This window comes from Amphiprion ocellaris, chromosome 6 (assembly GCF_022539595.1).
Source record: "Amphiprion ocellaris isolate individual 3 ecotype Okinawa chromosome 6, ASM2253959v1, whole genome shotgun sequence".
Classification (NCBI taxonomy): Eukaryota; Metazoa; Chordata; class Actinopteri; family Pomacentridae; genus Amphiprion; species Amphiprion ocellaris.
In genome coordinates, this window is record NC_072771.1 from 26,041,180 (window position 1) to 26,060,617 (window position 19,438).

Genomic DNA, 19,438 nt, shown 5'->3' on the forward strand with positions numbered 1-19,438 from the left:
ACGTCTCCTCTATGAGCAAAACAAACCAAATGTTCTGTTGTTAGCTGCAAGAGTAAACACTAAAGTCTTGATGCACTCCCAGCATCTGTGGAACTGAAGCCTCAGTAGATTACTTTTATTATTGATGGTAATGTCACCACGACAACAGGATAATTCTTAGCGTTGGGTTATTAGGTGACCAGTATTACTATTCACTTTGACTGTATGCCAGCATGAGGAACACTCCGATGTCAGAAACTCTGAGACCAATTTGAAACAAATTAACAATGACTGTTACTGTGTTTAGCCTTTTGTTACCTCTTGGAAGCACTTCTTACAGCTAATTTAAATGTGAAACTGAACAGAACCTTCACTGTGCCGTATCAGTCGCCATGGTGATCTAGCAGGTTGAAAGAGCATCACCTTCATGACATGAACAACTCTGACTTTACGCTCAACATATCTCACTAACTCATTAATCCTGCTTTGTAATACAGCCCTCTGGTCTCACACTCATTCAGGTCTAGCTGGTACACTGTTTTTCTCCCCGCTGTCCTTCACAGATGCAGAGACAGTCTTCTTCCTGAAGGGGACATGGACAGCAGCAGCTAAGCTACAATTAGAGCTACAGACACTGAAACAGACCAGTTAGAGCAAAGCTAGAACAGGGGTTACAGAGTCATAGTAAAATGAACCATTGTTGTAGTGTTTTTAGCAGAGAATTGAAAGACACATGCGCTTTTGTTAATTTGTAAAGTAAAAAAAAGGCACAACATGGGTCCTTTTTAATTTGTAGGTCCAAGACATGAGAGGTAAACTACACAAAGGATCCAACTTCAGCAGAATCATTTCTTGTCCTTTTTATTCTTTTTCTTTGGCGAAGTCTTTGTCTTGTCAGTCTGTAGAAGAATTTATGACAGTGGGAGAGGATTTGTGGCGACGTGAGACACAGTAATTCACTCATCATCAGGCCTCCTTGGAATAACCAAGTTGCGGACAAGAGCAGTTAGGAGTTGCACTGCTGATCAAAGATTGTGGTTGATGCTATGCTAATGCATGCAAATTGTAATGATACACCAGTGGTTTTGCGCAGACACTCTCGCACAATTCCTGATGACGGTGTTGTTTTGCGGCTAATGGCGTGTGTAAACGGTTGCTTTGAAGCTGATGGTCCTGATAGAAGTTGGAGTGAAATGAGCTGAGACCTCGGCAGACGGGAGGAGCATCAGGCTAAAACGAAATATCTCACGGGGTTTAGACTCTTTATCTTTCTCTCTGCCCTGCTTTGCTCTTTTCTTTTTCTCCCCTATCTTGCCCTCTTAAAAGGGAGTTCTGCACAGTTATTAAATGACGTCACCTGCTCCATCGTTTCTTCCTCTCCCTCGTTTGCAATCTATATGGGGCTACATACTTGAGTTATTAAATCGATGTTATTTATAAAATCAATTATCCTCTCTCCACTTGCTGCCTTTTGGTCTCTTTCGCTATTTGTTTTCGCTTCCCTCCCCTTCGAGCTCCGTCTTTTTTTATTGACTCTCCTGGGACTCGTTCTCTTCAGCTCTTTATCGCCTCTCCTCTCGTCTTATCTTGTCTTGTTGCCTCGCTCTCCAACTCTCCGGAGAGCCTGGCAGATTGTTTCAGTGCATGAGACCAGATAATCACTCTGCAGTCATTATGTCAGCTATTCTCTTTTTTCTCTCTTCTGCGCTCTGTCTGCTGGAGCCGTATTGATGTGCAGAAATGCTTTGTCCTTACAGTTGGACATTGTTCACTAAAGTCTCTGGAACTGGCAAACTGGGCAACAAAACAAAACCACTTTTGCAGTGTGAAAATTATTCTAATGATTATCTGCTACGACTGGAGTTTCTTTGTCTGTACTTCGTGCATCAGCTCTTAGTTCACAGAGGATGGTGCAGGAAGCATCGCAGAGGGATTGCACATTTACACTGGAAAATACTGTATAAATAAGCAGTAGCTCCACAGCATTTCATCTGAACATGTACTGCTAAATTTCTCTTATAGGCTGTGTAAACTGTTCCAGAATCAAGTTTAGGTGCAACCTCGGTCTGAAAAATCCCCAAGTTATTTAGTACAGCAATATTTACATCTTTCACACAGATTTACACTTGCTCTCTCTCCGTTTCTTGTACGTTGTACCAGTCTCATACCTGCTAATATTTCAGTTTCTGTGTTGTCATCATTGGTGCACGTAAACTTCTGATGAAGTCTTTTTAGACAGATGAAGTCTGCTAGACTAAACATAAGACTTCAGGGTTTTAAAAAGAGTTGACCAGGGCCAAGCAAGTGGGTCCAGCCGTGAAATTCCGATCCAACAATGCCGATTTTGAAATCGGAAAATTCCGTCTGAAGGAGAGTGGAGCGAGATTCCTGCCAAGGAATGCCTTGCGCCTTGAAGCGCGCTCATAACATTTGAGAGATTGATGTTACCTGAGAGACATACAAGTCTTGGTGCACATGTGTGTGTGTTAGTCTGTCTATTCACAGACAGGGAGATATGTGCTGTTTTATTCACAGCAAAACTATTGCAGGCTAAATGTGTAAAGGGTAACATTTAGATGGCTAAAAGGATAACTTCTAAAAATAATAAATCTGTGTTTTTGTGAGGCTTCTTGAATATTTGCTTCCACAGGTACTTTATGTGCTGCTGCTGTTTCTCTGAGCAGCTTATTTTAATGGGTAGTTATTTTAACCTTTTTCCACGTTTACGTGCAGAGATCTCACAAAGCTTTGTTACGCGTATTTATGGACAATCCATAAGCTTGAAATTGCCTCACAGCTGAGCACTGACACCTTTACCCCCTCAATAAAACAAAAAAAAAATGTCCCTCTGGGCAGTGTCTCTGTCTACAGTAAGAAAATGTCATCTAGTCTCATGACTCACACATACAGAAAATCAATTCTCCTCTGCTGCTTTGTAATGTCTTCTCTGTCCTGGTTGGTCAGGCATAACAGTATCCTTGTCACATATATTATCTGGAGATGGTTGGTATCTTTGTTCTCTGTTTGAGTGCATCACATAAGGCAAACAATAAGAAGTATAACCACTACATATGCACTTTTTTTTGTTAATTGAAGATGAACTCTGTGAAGTAACTCTGTGTGTTGCTATTCGACGGCTCCTCAGTTTCTGCTATCTCCCGTCTTTGTGTGCGTTCAGGTGGAGTGGATACAGCAGCAGGTGGTGAAGAGGAGGATCAAGAGGGATTACAAACCGGTCCCGCCCCTTTCCCTGTCCAGCCCCGCCCACAGCAGCACGGCCCAAAACAACATATTCTATAATGACGCCAAGTGGAGCAGTATGTGGTACATTGTAAGTAGCTGTGCACCGAAATCCCTCTCTGTTTGCATGTCCACCGCACCAAAGCAGAAATATCAGAAGTTCTGGAGCACACAGAGCCAATGAGTCAAGTCTATGCCATGTTCGTCTGTTCTCCTCAAAGGATTGTGTGCAGTTGTTTGCCCACATTTATCCAGTTTGTGGGTCAAAGGCTGGCTGAGGTTATGGCATGGTTCTGATTACTGCAGGTTCAGTGGATCTCAGGGATTTATGTGTGTGTGGACTTGACTGAATAAAAGAATAGAAAGGTTATAGTAACAACATTTTTGACATACCTCAATTTAAAATGACACAATTTAGGGTCAAAGTAAGATTTTCTGTGTCTATTCATAAGTATTTGTCACAGAAATGTCCACCCACAAGTAGGAATTTCCCTGTCTCTGTTTTTGAATTTTGAAATCGTTTCCCTGTGCTGTTGTGCATTCAGTCAGGTTTTCAGGCTTATCACCTATTTACATACACCCTCAGATCATTGCTCTTTTACGTGGATCTGTGTGTGTCCTCCGCTCTGTCAATTAATAACTTAGTGTAGATAAATTATGATACTTTGACCAGAGGTTTTATATTTTTCAAGCTTTAGGATGGAACTCTGAACTTATTGCTTGTGTTTGTTTAGGTTTAGATAAATGCTTCCTCCGTTCAAACCTAACAAAGTTACCTGACATGGGCTATGGTCGTCAGTCTGGCTGTATATTTAGTTTTTTTTTTGTTTGTTTGTTTTTTTAAACTTATTCTAGAACACAAAATTCCCCTTATGTTCATGAAAAAAAATGTTATTAGTTAGTACCAGTAATTTAGTGTCATTTTCAAACTGGCATCACTTTGAAGTTACCTACAAATTATCAGAATTAATTCAGATTTTAGTGACTGTGTGAGATGGCTTTAATAAGATCTTGGCCTCGGTCTGTTGTCAGACTGACAGTATTAGTTGGAGGCCGTTGGTGTGTAATGAACCGTCATTTGTTGTGCTACAGTCTAACTAGAAAGTAGTAAAGCAGAAGTACATTATCAGGTCAGATCTTCCTTCGGTATCACTCGTTTGTTTAAAAAAATTGTAATGTTTAGTTTATTTATTCCTTTCTCCTTTAATGGAAAGCACAAACAAACCAAAACAGTAAACATCTCATACATAAAAGGCACATGTTCTGATTGACTGTTTCAATCTGAGTCAAATTTTTGCTTTTGTTTGCTAAAGCTTCAAATCGTCTGTCGGTCTCGCAGGTTAATTTTTTGGATTGCCCACCACAGATTTCAGCGCCTTCCTCTCATGATTTTCAACTTTCCCGTCAGACAGCTGAAAATCTTACAGTTTAAAATGTTCTTTAACCAGTTCAACCCCAAAACGCACAAGCATGTTTGAAAGCCATGTAGTTTTCTGTAAAAACTGAAAAAGCTGTCAGATTTTGACAGTGCTTGGGCTTCTGTCAGGAAACCAAATCAAAGCATAAAATTATGAAGTGATATTTCACATCATCCTGCACGTCCCAATTAAAAGTGGCCTAAAGCAAACCATTCGCTGTATCCAGATTTTATAAAATGCAAAGAAATTCTGTGCCTCTTGACATAACTAGGGAGCTATTAGTAGCACAGCGGTTGCCAGCAGTCACATGACAAAAATGTAGAGTTTTCAGCTGAACTGCCCTGAACTGCAGGCTTTGTATGCATGAAGTAGGCAGCAGACAAGTACAAAAACCAATTCAAACTGTATTTAGTGAAATATCTACAGTGTGTATTACCACCATACCTATAGGCACTTGGAAAAATGTCTAACATGTGGATTCCAGGCTTTTATTTTTTTTCTAAAATAAAAAAAATCTAAAAAGTGTAATTTTCATTCTTTTAGTTTTTATAATTCATAGCTTTATAACTGTCATACTGCGCAGACGACATTTTCGAGTCGAGTTGGAGGTGTGAGTAAAAACAGAACTGAAACTGCTCGGTGTTCAAAGGGTTAATCAGACGCTTGATAACAGATCAGCTTCAGCCAATAAATGCATTATCATAAGACAAGTTTACAAGAACTGTGAGTGGCTGAGATTCAGCTGAGTCAGAGCCTTTGGTTCAGTGCTAATGGACCTCAGGAGGTAGGAAGGTAAAAATGGAACACGTGTAAACATTTCCCCCCATTGATTTGATCTCATTGTATTCTTTTGGGGTTTTATCAATACTGGTCAGTTTGGTATTTTCAGTAACACAGTTTTTTTTAAATTTGGCATTTCATTCAAATAGTGAAACAGTATTTGGTTCAAACTTAATATTTTCACAAAAATAGCCTCAACTGAAGGATGTAAGCCATCTCATTGAACATTTGACAACTGATAGTTTGTCCTGCTGTCATAGTTGACAACCGAAGCTGAGTCTGGGACGCCTCCTGACATCCTGACAGAAACGCTATCAAGTCAGAATTTTTTCCGTCTCTCCCATCGTGTCACGGCAGCACACTCAGCACACACAACGTGGAAGTGAAAGATAGGCTGAAGAACTGTCCTCTTTGTGCAACCCATAGCGATTTGTTTATGTTCTTGTTTCCGGTAGCTGGTTCCTAGCACTTCTCTCCTGACGACAAGGACGATGACGAGCTATAATTGATGCGTGATCAGTGTGGAGTCTGTCATGCGCTTCAACCAAGTCACAGCAAGAGTGAATAACTCTGTAATATGGATTGACTGATGTGGTGTTTTCAGTAATTGGAAACGATATATATGCAGTGAAACTGATAATCTCATCTTCAGAATGTGGAATAGCACAATCTCCACACAAAACTTCACTGAAATGCCTTTTTTATAGTTGTCTTCCATATTTTGAATTAATAGAGAACTTTTCATCCTCTATTCTTCATTGTCGATAGGCCATGAATCATTTATTCTGACTCAGTCCCTATCTTACTGTCTCGTATATTCTGTTCAGACCTGGCATTAGACATAATAAGTGTAAGCTAAATGATTTTTATTATGGTTTAACAAGGCTATATGAAATTTTACATTCAATTTTTAAGACAGGCCAGACTTGAACTTGTTTGGACTTGGTTATGTCAGATTGTGCTCCTGTATGACAGGTGACAATGGACCTGCTTGGCGTACGTAAAGAAAAAGTCAAGTTGTACTGCAAGAGCCTGATGGACTTTGCTATCCCCTACCTCATATGTTTTTCTTTTCCCTCCACCTGCTCTCCTCTCACCATCTGCTTCCATCTCTCCAGCACTGTAACGATGACGTCCATAACTGCCAGTCGGATATGAACATCATGGGGGCGTGGAAGAGGGGCTACACGGGTAAAGACGTGGTGGTGACCATACTGGATGACGGGATCGAGAGGAACCATCCAGACCTCTTTCAGAACTACGTGAGTGTGTATGTATGCGCGTGTAGGGCGGCTATGAGCGGCAGTGTGTGTATGTGTGTGTGTGTGTGTGTGTGTGTGTGTGTGTGTGTGTGTGTGTGTGTGTGTGTGTGTGCATGTCGGATGGTTAGTCATCAGGGAAATCAGTGTTAACTTCTGTATGTGCCACTGCGTGTGCATGAGGTCTGGGGAGGTATGCGAATTCAAATGTTTATGTGTTTGTATTAGTGGCTGTGAGTATATCTGATTCAGGATGTGTGTAACAGGGCCACAGCAGTCTGATAACATATATGCATATATTCCTTGGTAGTTTTCCCCTTTTTGTTGATTTTCTACATTTAATCAGCAAAGATTGATAAAAAAAAAAACAGTTCCCTTTTCAACAAATTTATGTCAATTAATTAAAATATTAGATTGAGTCATTGTATATTTATTTATCCCTTTAATGTGACTTTCCTAATTTTACACTGCAGTCAATTGGTGCTAGAAGTCACGCAGTCGGTGAAAATAAATCATGTGACTACAGTGAATGTGTTTGAAGTGTCATAGTATAAATACAGCAGTATCTAGAAGGTAAAGTCACTGTGGAATTAATCCTCCTGACTATAACTTCACCATAAAGACAAATGGACGCTCTATGGAACTTAACGAAAAGGTTATCCAAAAGCATAAGTCAGGGGATGGATACAAAACAAATCCAAGTCACTGAATACCCCTTGGAGTGTAGTTAAAACCATCATTAAAAAATGGAAGAAATACGGCACATGCAAATAGAATAGAATAGAATATCCTTTATTAGTCCCACAAGGGGAAATCTGCAACGTCACAGCAGCAAAGTGACAGTAAGAAAATGAAGAGAAGACAACTATAAATTGAAGAGGTGAAGTACATACAGTATAAAACTGCCTCGAGCCGTCTGTCCTCAAAAACTGTGTTACAGTGCAACAAAAAGACTAATGAGTGAGGCCACCAAGACACCTATGAGTCCTCTGAAGGAGTTACAAGCTTCAGCAGATGAGATGGGAGAGACTGCATAGAACAACTGTTACCTGTTCTTCACCGGTCAAAGGTTTATGAGAGAGTGGCAGAGAGAAAGTCACTGTTGAAAAATGCTCATATTCTCGACTAGAGTTTGCTAGAAGGCATGTGAGAGCGTCTGAAGTCGGCTAAAAGGATCTTTGGTCTGATGAGACCAAATTTAGGCTTTTTGGCCATCTGACAAGACACTATATTTGGCTGACATCAAACACTGCACATCATCACAAACATACCATCCTCTCTGCAAAGCATGGCGGTGGCAGCGTCATGATGTGTGTGTATGTTTCCTCAAACCTGTGGGTGTACAGGTATGTGTGTGTGCATGTTTATTTGTTTGCGGTTACAGACTTTATGTGCATGCTGAAGTATGTCTGCCTCAGACCAAGGCCAGATAGTTAGAGTAACTTCTCAGCCTGAAGCAGCAGGTAAGACCATCAATCAACTGTGCAGATAAAATGATTCACACCCTGTTTGACAGGGCCAGCGCTGCTGTTATTAGCTACTCTTAATGCCTGAATTTGTTGATGCCGAGGGGCGAGTGGCACGGCAGATTGGGTTAGCTCTGATTGCATTCGATTTGCAAAACTGTTGTGAGTGATGCTCATGTGAAGTGTTTGACTCGGTTCGAGAAGCGTTTTAGTGTTCTACAAGTCAGTGATGCACACACACACACACACACACACACACACACACTGGTAATGTGTGTTTTCTAATAAATCAACCTGTTCACCATCTATATTCAGAACATTATTCCAGCCGTTATTTTGGTGTTTGATATGCATATTTTGACCCCCGTGTCTCCTCCAGGATCCTCAAGCAAGCTATGATGTCAACAGCAACGATGTGGATCCAATGCCTCGATATGATGCAACCAACGAAAACAAGTAAGAGAACAATACCGATCCCACAAACAAGAGGGACAAACATAATTTTAGCCGTTAAAATTGGGTTCAGGTAAAAATAAGCATGTGGCTTCAGTGTTTTGTTGTTACTTTTGCCAAATACTCTTCAGCGTCTCAGTGTTGATTGGTTTTCCCAGAAGCCCTGTGCTTCAATATGTTTGTATTTGCAGAGTCCTGACTTTGTTGTGGGTGCGATGAGCTACATTATTGAATTTGACTGTGACATTTGTGGGTGGGTTGTGGTTTTTCTGTTTGGAAGAACTCGTGTGTATTTGTCTGTACCGTATGTGTGTAACGGGAAAAAAAGAAACTCTCTTGCCTATGCACTTGTCTTGTGCCAGTTTGGCTTTGTGTGTGTGTGTGTGTGTGTGAGTGTGTGTGTGCGGTGGCAGCGGCTCAGTAATGTATTGTCTTAAAGAGACATGAGGCTAGAGAAGCAGCTTAATGAGCTGGTTCCCTTTTAGGGTTGAATCCACTGTTGTCTGTGATGTTTTGTTTGTGGGCAGAATTATGGTGTACTTTTGAACTTTTTATATGACTGTTAGCAATGAATTCTCATACGGGATTGAAGAACTAAAGATAATCATTGCGGTCACATCTTCAGTAGAAGCTGAATAAATATGAAAAGTTGATGTGAGATTCCCGGCAAGTTCAGACTGGTCATCGCGCCTTAAAGGCAAGAAGCACGTCGTCTGTTGGATTTGTCGGGAATAAATGAACTTTAGCTACATCTGGCAAACTGCAGACTGTTGTCAGACTTTGTGTCGTATAGCAACGAGAATGATGTAATGCTTGTGGATTTAAATCTGTTGTCTGTATATACAAGCGGCTCTAACAGCTGTGCTTTGAAGGTATGTGAGAGGGAAAAAATCGAGTATGTTATCACTGCATCAATCTCCAGTACAGTTCTCTAAGTAACACATTTGGATGCACCATCGTCTTTAAGCATGAGCTTTCAATGTGTGCTGAATTTTAAATACTGTCCACAGATCATCTATTGTGACAAGACAAATCTGGGAAAATCCTGTTATGTCTGAGTCAGATGTCCGTTCAAAGATTTGATTCATTATTTTACGAAAATGAAAAAACTGCAATCATTATGTACAATATTTTTTAAAGTGCCCTCCTGTGTTACCAATATATTAATATACCTACATATTATAAATATTTTACTATTTCCGTTTTGATTTAGTTTCCTACCTGCATTGTGTGAACTCTGCCTGCAGTTCAGTCCAGTTCAACCAAAAAGTCTTGGAAATTTTGGGACAACTGTGAATCACATCTGACTCACTAATGGCTCCTCCATTACAGATCTGGTTATAGCAAATACTTCATTTTCCCGAAATTTTTAAATGACACCTTTTGACAAAATATCACAATTTTCTGATCTAACGGCACATCACAGCTGACCAGTTGAAGGACCACTGAAAAGATTTACAGTTTCTGTCTGTGATGAATGGTGCCATTTCATTACTTCTTTTAAAGACAACATGCTTTTCAAGTCCGCTTGCATGTCCACAGATGCTGTAGATTTGTGTGTACTGTGACACCAGGAGAAAAAACTAATGTTCTTCATAATCTTACAAAAACACAAAGACCATCTCTTAACTGTCAAAAATTCCATTTAATCCCATTTAAAAAGTCTGGAAATGTATCTAGCCTGATTCACAAAAAATGACCAACTATGCTTTGATCATTGAATCACAACTTAATTTAGCAGACGCTTGTATCCAAAGGAACATACATCTGAGGGTAGATGCAACACAATCAAGGTAAAAACACAAAAAAATCTCATGCAAACTACAGAGAGTTAAATGCGAGTTCAAGTGACTGCGTCCTTATGAAACGTTAAGAAAGCTGAAGGGTATCTGCATTGAATTGTTCCCACTGACTCTTATCCTTTCCAGAAGTGTTGTATGGTTCTGGTTGAACAGAGAGATGCCTGAGTGACTGTGACACAGATGTGTAGAAAATGGAAAATACAGGCGAACACAAAGGCTGGACAGACGGCCAGGCAGACGATTTTATGGATTTCTGGAGCGAAGTGAACTGACTGTAGACTGTTGAAGCATTTCAAAAGAGCGAGTCAGCAGTTTGGCTCATTTACTGTGATAAAGTGGTCCATTACTGATTTGCCATCATTTTAGTATGTTTTACTTTAACCCTCACTGTTTCATTTGTGTCAACTTTTCTGTAAACTTCCAATTCTACACAGGATAAGAGGAAGGTTTTCACATCTGGACAAATGGTGTCTAGGCCTCTAATATCTAGACTTGAAATTGATTTACAATCAACCGATGGTTCTAATGCTGTACAGACAGTACAGGTTTGTTCAAGAATTCCTACTTAGAAGCATTTTTAAATTTATTTTAATAGTAGAAAGTACCAATGTTGCCGTATTCACCTCAGTAAAGCGAGGACAGTGATGCCTGAATATTTTTGTCGTCTGTAATCGTGTTAACTTGAGATCATGAGGTTACTATGAAACGGATTTTCCTAAGTCTGAGTGTTTCCCTAGACTCTGAAACTTCCTTGCCCCATTCCCGGGGGGGGGGTTTGATAGCTAGATGCTGGGTTTCCATGGCAGCGGTCATATCTGTTTCCGGGGGGGTGTGTGTGTGTGTGTTGTGATGCAGATGTTCTCTGCATGAGGTGCGTGTGTGTGCGAGTGTGCTTGTGCCGATGCAGAAAGTGGTGTTTTTGAGCAGGCGGTGGATGCAAACACACTATGTTTGTTTACGCTGGTCGCTGACCTGGACCGATTGTCACCACTGCAGTTACTGGTGGAATGTTACCCTGGTGTGAGAGTGTGTGTGTTTGTGTGTGCACGTGCGCATGGTTTTTAATTGTTAGAGAAGTGTGAGTAGTCTGATTTGTCACTGTTAGATGCTGCTGTCATTGTTGGGGAGCACATTGCTCGCATTCTGCCCTCAGGAAATATGAAAAAAGAACCAAACTGTGTCCTTAAATGTGTGTGTGTGGGGAATATTGGCACTGACGACCACCAAACATACTTGTTCTGACAGTGTTACAAGTGTTACGCTGGTTTCTCTGTGGGGCTACCAGGAAAAATCAAGAATTGTAGAAATAATATTTATGGCGTTTGCTTCATTTGTAACACTTACTCGACTCTAAGCAGTTTACGATTACTTCAACGGGAATGTACACATTTGTCAGTGAATGCGTGTGTTTATGTGTGCGTGTCCGTTCACTCCACTTCAAAAGCTGCTTGTTTGTGGCATAGTGTGTGTTCTCTCAGTTGTGTATACATTTCCTTAAGTTAACCTTGCGTGTGACGTTCTTCAGTTTAGACACATGGTGTGTGTGTGTGTGTGTGTGTGTGTGTGTGTGTGTGTGTGTGTGTGTGTGTGTGTGTGTGTGTGTGTGTGTGTGTGTGTGTGTGTGTGTGTGTGTGTGTGTGTGTGTGTGTGTGTGTGTTTAGGTTTATGTAATAAGCTGTTCATTCCCACTCTTTCCTCAGACATGGAACACGGTGTGCGGGTGAAGTTGCAGCAGCTGCAAACAACTCCCACTGCATTGTGGGAATTGCCTACAATGCCAGAATAGGAGGTATTTATCGATCTTTTTTTTTTTTAAATCATGTTTCTGTTTATTCAGCAGAGGCTTGTGTCATAATTATTTGTAAGTTAGTGTAATTAAGGCTTGTTAACCACTAATGAATGTGAAAGCCTACCGACAGAGTCTGAAAGCGCTCTAAAAAGGCGAAAACCTGCCATTACTGAACATTTGCCTGTTCTGGTGTTAATGCTTTGCTGACTGTCATTATGCAGAATTAGCTGGCCAGCTTGATGTAGCTAAAATGAACTCTGTTAAACTATGTCAGTTTGGTCTATACTGCATACCTGTGTGTATGTACATTGTTAGGATCCAGAGAACTGAGATGTGTTTAGAAGCTTTAGGGGTTCGAACCTCAAACCAACTTCTGACCACATGATCTGATACATTTTTAAGGATTTTGGTGCACAAATACACACATTAACCCTGTGATTCCCAAGCATTCCATTTTTTTGCTCACTGTGGCCTTATTTTTCACTGCAGTATAAAGTCCTGCACCCCTAAAGGAAACCGCACGACCACGGCTAGAAGTATAAAGAACTCAAAAATGTCAAAGTTATAATATCATAAAAAATAATCATAAAAACACACACTCAGATACTAAAAAAAGGTACCTCTGCATACTATAGATATTGTAATATTTAATACAATGTTTCGTCTCATATCGATTTTGTTTAGACTTCGACTGCAATACAGCTGAAAAGTCCCTGAATTTTTGTGCCATTTTTGTTTCGTGCGACTGTCCTTGCAGCTGAGTCACTTATAACTTCTTAATTGCAAATCAGCTGAGATTCACTTTTTTTCTAAGAATCTTGTTGGCTAATATTTGCTATATTTTTAAATGAAACAGGTGGAATAAGTCAATTTTGATCAAATATAATGATTTTAAGCTTAGTTTTGGTTAAGGTTTCCTGGCAAATCACAGGCAAGTAGTTCAAGGACTGACGGAAAGTCAGATGATTTTCTCTCTTTTTTACAGACTTTTTCTTTGATAAATGGTGTAATTTTGATGATTTTTAAAGACAACACACTTTACAAACTTGCCGGTGGGTTTTGTGGTTCTGAGAGTTAAAGAGGAATAACACATTTTAGTCTTCTCTGTTTTTCTAAGATGCTTTTATTGATACGGATGTTCTATATGGAGATGAGGACTGACATGGAAATACTTAATAGCTGATGTTCTGGTTCATTGGCCTGTTTTTAATTTATTACAGTAATCATGACGGGAGATGCTCCGTTGAGTGAATGTGTGGGAATACCTTGGAGACAGATTAAAGCTTAGTTTTCTTGCATACATTATTTCTGTCCTTGTTTATTAATCAGGTGTGCGGATGCTGGATGGAGATGTAACAGACATGGTGGAGGCCCGGTCTCTGAGCCTCCACCCACAGCACATTGACATCTACAGTGCCAGCTGGGGACCCGATGATGATGGGAAGACTGTTGATGGACCAGCATCTCTGGCCAGGCAGGCCTTTGAGAACGGCATCCGCACGGTGGGCACATGCACACATGCACACACATTTACATACAGAAATGTGTACAAATAAACATGTGCTTTATTCTTTAGCCAAGAGTTTGACATTAGTATTCATGTGGCAAGAAAAGATAGAAACACATACACAAACAGCTACTCTAACCAGATGTGTGCTTCATGCTAATATACTCGTATCCCGAACTCTTCTTTGGCTATCTGTACCTGTGAGGCTCCTGCGGACATTAGAGAGCAGCCCTGGTCTATTAGCATACATTCATTTACATATTCATAGATTATTTTGCATAACGACAAGCTGGTGCTGTGCTGTTGGCTGAGCGGAGAGGAAAAGCTGTAACTGATGTTAACAGGGGTGAAGCCATTTACCGGTTACATCTCACAAGCACACGTCCACACTTTTACAAAGTTTATCACAGCTGGTTATGTGTCATTTAGTTAAGCACCTTTGAGGAGGGGATGGGAGTTTAGGAGAGTCAGTGGTAGCGGTCAGGGTCCTCTGTAGTGTCACACTGACAACAAAAGGTGTGTTACCAAGAGGAGAAAAGAGGGGGAAAGAAAGTGACAGACAGGGAGGGAGTGTGAGGAGAAGAGAGTCCCTGTTGCTCCTGACAAGTTGGCCTTTTAAGACGACAGAGGTGAGGCTAATATCTGTCCAGATGGTGTGAGCTGGACATGGACATGTGCTTGCATGGCCACCTGCTGTTGTGTGCGTGAAGCTGAGTGAAGATGGCATGTTTGAAAGTGTAACATGTAGCTGTGTGACACCCTGAAGATAGGGTTTATCACAGAGATCTGAGGTGTTGGAGAGAACACTGGCAGCGTGGCCGAGAGTCAGCTGTACGTTCGATTTTAACAAGGCTTATGTGTGACAGTGACATGTTCTGTGTCTATCTGCCTATTACCTTTATTCTCATCTGATCGACTGCCAGTGACCGCCGATGATCAGTTTCGTGTTGCGTTTCACCTCCCCCTCACCTCCCTCTCTTGCTGACTGCTCTTTCAAAGTGCTCTCCATCACTCTCATCTGTCAGCGTTTGCTCCAGTCTGATCCCCCTCTCAATGAGGGACTTCACTCGCTTATCGCTGCCTGACAGAAGCCCCCTTTTGAAGAACTCTATTCTACCTTTATTCCCTCATACGTGTGTGTGTGTGTGCTTGTGTGTGTGTGTGTGTGAGCAGAGTGTTGTTTTGATTGGGTGCCTTGACAAACAGTGTGAATCTCGGTGTCAGTCAGGTTTGTCAGGTGTTTTTTTTCGCTGACTCCTGACTGAACTTCGCCTTCATAACTCAGTCAGTCGTCACCACCAAGTCCAGGGTTTAGATCATATTTAATGTGGCCAAATCTGGAAGCAGACTTTCTAACTGAAGCAACCACCAATAAACAACAAACTGACACTGAATACTAGTAAATGAATTATTGTATTTAATCACAACTTGAGCCAATCTGGAGCACATTCGGAACTAGTCGCAGGCCTTTTAATTATCAAGATCCTCTGAATATATCTGGGATGAGGTTTTTTTTTTTTTTTATGTACCAAAACCTGGCTGCACATGTGATGTGGCTTCGCTATAGAAATTGCAATGTAAGGAAGAATGGTTTGGAAAAAATATCTCATTGCGATTTCTTTCAGATGTTGCAATTAGGTTTACAATGTAAGTTTCATTTCATTATTCTCCGTGTAAAAGATTTAAAATTGTGACTGACACACAAGGAGGACTGATAAATTTGTTCAACTAGTGACATAACAGTTTAGACCCTACAACGTGGCTATTAAACAATGAGACTGGTCAGTGGAACCATAACATGTAGCCTGAACCACATGCAAAAAACCCCACAAAAAACACCTGAAAGTTTTAATCTCCCTGAAATACATAAGGTTGAATTACAGCATTATTTATGTTTAGTAATCACACCTTAGTTGCAGCGTTTTCGATTCACTAATTGCATCATTTCAACTTACATTTTGGTTTAAAGTCAAATAATTGTTCAGCCCATGTGCAGTTTTGTGAAATGTAAATCATGCAACTTAAATAGACGTAAAAACTATTTTTTTCTTGATGTTAACAAACCACATCAGTGGTTTTTCAAACATACTGCTGTGCTTCCTTTCACAAATTTGCACAATCAAATACATTCTAATGCTGCCTGCTTGTGCTCTTTTGATGCTTTTCTGTCGCTCTTCAAATACAGATCATGCAGTTGCTTCCGTAAGATGTTCAATGCGAAGTCTCAAACATAAAACATACTCAACTAGACTGCAGGAGAGGTAATGAAACAAACTAGAACATAGAGAACACAGCGTACCCGCCTCAAGAAGAAAGCAGCAGAGCCAGACAGAAAATATCACAACATGAAGCAACTGAATAAATCGGAATTAAAGATTAGAAAATGGCTTTAAAGTAAAATAAAGTTTAAAGAGAAATGGAAAGTTCTGTACGTGCTGTTTATCTACATAATGCCGTTCAAGCATACACGGCCACGTTTTTTTTTTTTACCACAAACAAAATATTATTCCGAGAAAGTAATGGAAAAGATAAAGCTGAAGTCAGACACCAGACATGATGCAATGAAAAGTGCTGTTGGGAAAACATGCATCTTTTTAAGTAATGTCTTGTAGGTGACATATTACTAATGAAAATGACAGCATTTATTTGGTTCTAGTAACAGTCTGAAGTCAGGCAGTAAATGAACTCCTCTGCTGCTCTGACGGGACAAGAGACAGAAATTCATTTCTCCCAGCTTAAAAAAAACTTAGCAATGCCAACTTTTCAGGAAAAAAAACATCCAATAGATTTTGGCCAATTGAAACATTATGATTACTGAACTGGGTTTAAATCACATCAGACCTGTTCCTGGACACTCACAACCTTCTGATCTTTCGCTGCACTTTTTCTCTTGCTGGTAAAGATCTTTTCTTTCTTGTGCAATGATTTCTGCACAGATTCAGCTACTTTCTTCCTGATAGGCAACAAAAATTAAGTCAAAACAAAGCCTGAGCAGTAATTAGTCTAATTTAAGCCTCTTATTAATGTAACCTCTGTGCATGTTGTCTTGTCAGGGGAGAAAGGGCCGCGGCTCCATCTTTGTCTGGGCTTCAGGTAACGGCGGGCGCAGCAGAGACCACTGCTCCTGTGACGGCTACACCAACTCCATCTACACCATCTCCATCTCCAGCACAGCCGAGAGCGGACGCAAGCCCTGGTACCTGGAGGAATGCTCGTCCACGCTCACCACCACCTACAGCAGCGGCGAGAACTACGACCGAAAGATTGTAAGCTTTCTACAACAACTGCTTAACTCACACACATTATCAGTTCTTGAAAGGAGTACAGATACCCGTGTCTTCCTCGCTGGTGTCCAGATGTCAGTTAAAATACGACAGATGCAACTTGTGAAAGGTTTAAGAGAGCTTTCTAAGGCTTGCTGTTCTTATGTCTTCATCTAAGTTTGCACATACAGATTATAATTTGAGTCAAATGTGCAGCTTGGTAGAACTTGTATGTGTGTTTCTGGGTTCAGCGGTTGTGACTTCGTTTGACTCAAACCGCTCCCATGACCCACTGGGATGGACAGTGACAGTTAGCTGCTTTGAGCTAACTTGTCTGGCAGCATCTTGCTACATTCCGTATACTGACGCTACAGACGGACACACACACTCAAACACACACACACACACACACACACACACACACACTCTTTACAGTTTCTTTCTCCTTCTTTATGCACTTAGCAGTAGAGCCTCATATATCTCAATGTCAGCCTGTCTGCTCGAACACATACTGTCCTGTCTACTCTAATGCTGTTGGACCACTTTCACTACTTACTAAACCGTTACAGACTGTGTGTGTGTGTGTGTGTGTGTGTGTGTGTGTGTGTGTGTGTGTGTGTGTATGTGTGTGTGTGTCTTCAGATAATCCCTCAAACTTTTTGGTCCAGGAAAGGTCCTTTGATGAGGGCTCAGGCTGGAAGTTAGCCAAGCTTTACTTGGCTGACAGACTGTCAAGCTGTCTGACTAGTTGGCTGATTAAAGTCCATACAATCAAAGCGAACATACAGCTCTTTAATAACATGTTTTACCACCTCTCGTTGCTTATTACACTGCGTCCTTTGTTTCTCCTTGAACGCTGAATTGATTCCTTCAGGGAAGTTGGTGATTTGTGTACTTGTACGTGAGCGTCTGTGTGTGTTATCTCCAGCGAGGCAGCGTATCAAAGCTGGAATGTGAGTTTTAGGAGTTTCAGGTGTGTCTAAATCCTTCTGATCCTCATGACTTAAATCTCTGTCTGTTGGTCTCTTTCTCCCTCTCGTCATGCCGTCACCGTCACTATCGTCTTCTCTCCTTCGTCCTCAATGACGATGCTCCCCTTCGTTTCCATCATCTAGTTTCCTTAACTTCTCCCCTTTCATCTTTGATGCCGACTCCTCCTCTTCCTGTCCTGTCATCATTGCTGTATTTCCTCTGCATCACTCTGTCTTCCCCCTCTGACTCTCCTGTCTTCTCTTGTACCTGCAGATCACAACAGACCTGAGACATCGATGTACAGACAGTCACACAGGGACATCAGCTTCAGCTCCCATGGCTGCTGCCATTATTGCTCTGGCCCTGGAAGCAAAGTAAGATCAACTTAACCTCTTTCCTTCGTTTCATCCCTTTGCCCCTTGCTTACCCGCTAATGCCCTCTTGACCTCTGAACTCATCGATCTATTATGGGAACTCAAGAGGCATTTTTTTGTAGGGACATCACTGTCGAGTGAGCGGTTGAGATGCATTTAACTACATGGAAGAGCAAGCTTTGCAGAGACGCAGTGGAAAACAAAACTATACATAGTTAATCCTTCGTTACAAATTAGCCTCTTGTTTTCTGCGTAATCCCATCATTTCAGTACATGTGCAATTAACCTGCATTGTTGTTGTGATTTCTTCACATTTGCTTCTTTTGCATTTGCAGCTCAATTCATCTGATAGAGGTATCTTGTGTTAAAGGTTTGCATAAATACAGAACTTCTGTTAGCTCTTCCAAAGTAGGTTTGCTTCTCGCAAATATTGTTACGTAGCTTTATGTGGGTGCAGATGGAAAACACTGTGGAAGGAATTATCAGCTGTTAAAATTTATTTGACAGATGTAGTGGACGGTGAGTTGATTACAAACCAGCATTTTGACTTTCTAGGCAGAGACGTGTTAAGACCTTCTTTTCCGTTTTGTTACTCGATACCGATTTGTTTCAAGCTTCTTCCAGATTGTGCATTTTCATCATCCTCCCTCAGTGGTGAACTGTACTTGACCTTTAGCAGGATTAACCCTCCACTGTGAAGTGGCCACCATATATAGCTGCAGTGTGTACATACTGTAACCCGTATAGTCTGGGGTTTTGCCAGACAATCCCTTATGGTACATTATGAATACACTTGTACAGATGTCATAACCATTTTGCACTGAAACAAATGTGAAGCACCTTCCGTGTTTCTGTTTTTTTACTGCAGATGTTTGAACTCTAAGCTGTGCTGCTTTGTGGCAGCTCAGCTTCTGCCTTTTTATGGCTGTTTAAGTTCAGATGATCACATGTGTTTATGTAGCTGTGCGTGCTGAGTAAAAGATATTTGGTACACAGTGTTCCATCTCAGCTGTCAATAAAAGTGAAGGCTGTATATAATGCAGTGAATAATCACATCGAATTAATAGATTATAACTACATTCTCAGTGACAAAAATTTCCATTTTAGAATACATTGTCCTTTTCAGGAACACACAA

At 40.8% G+C, this 19,438-nt stretch overlaps 1 protein-coding gene across 3 annotated transcripts in view; it reads left to right on the forward strand.

Annotated features, from left to right (window-relative positions):
• pcsk5b (proprotein convertase subtilisin/kexin type 5b) overlaps positions 1–19,438 on the forward strand; it is a 92,821-nt gene that overhangs the window by 13,412 nt on the left and 59,971 nt on the right. For all 3 annotated transcript variants that reach the window (XM_035953831.2, XM_023282391.3, XM_023282390.3), the window contains exons 3-9: positions 3,158–3,310; positions 6,536–6,679; positions 8,522–8,598; positions 12,098–12,186; positions 13,516–13,688; positions 16,747–16,959; positions 18,202–18,302. In XM_035953831.2, the coding sequence (XP_035809724.2) occupies positions 3,158–3,310; positions 6,536–6,679; positions 8,522–8,598; positions 12,098–12,186; positions 13,516–13,688; positions 16,747–16,959; positions 18,202–18,302 (950 nt within the window). The remainder of the gene's footprint in view (positions 1–3,157; positions 3,311–6,535; positions 6,680–8,521; positions 8,599–12,097; positions 12,187–13,515; positions 13,689–16,746; positions 16,960–18,201; positions 18,303–19,438) is intronic.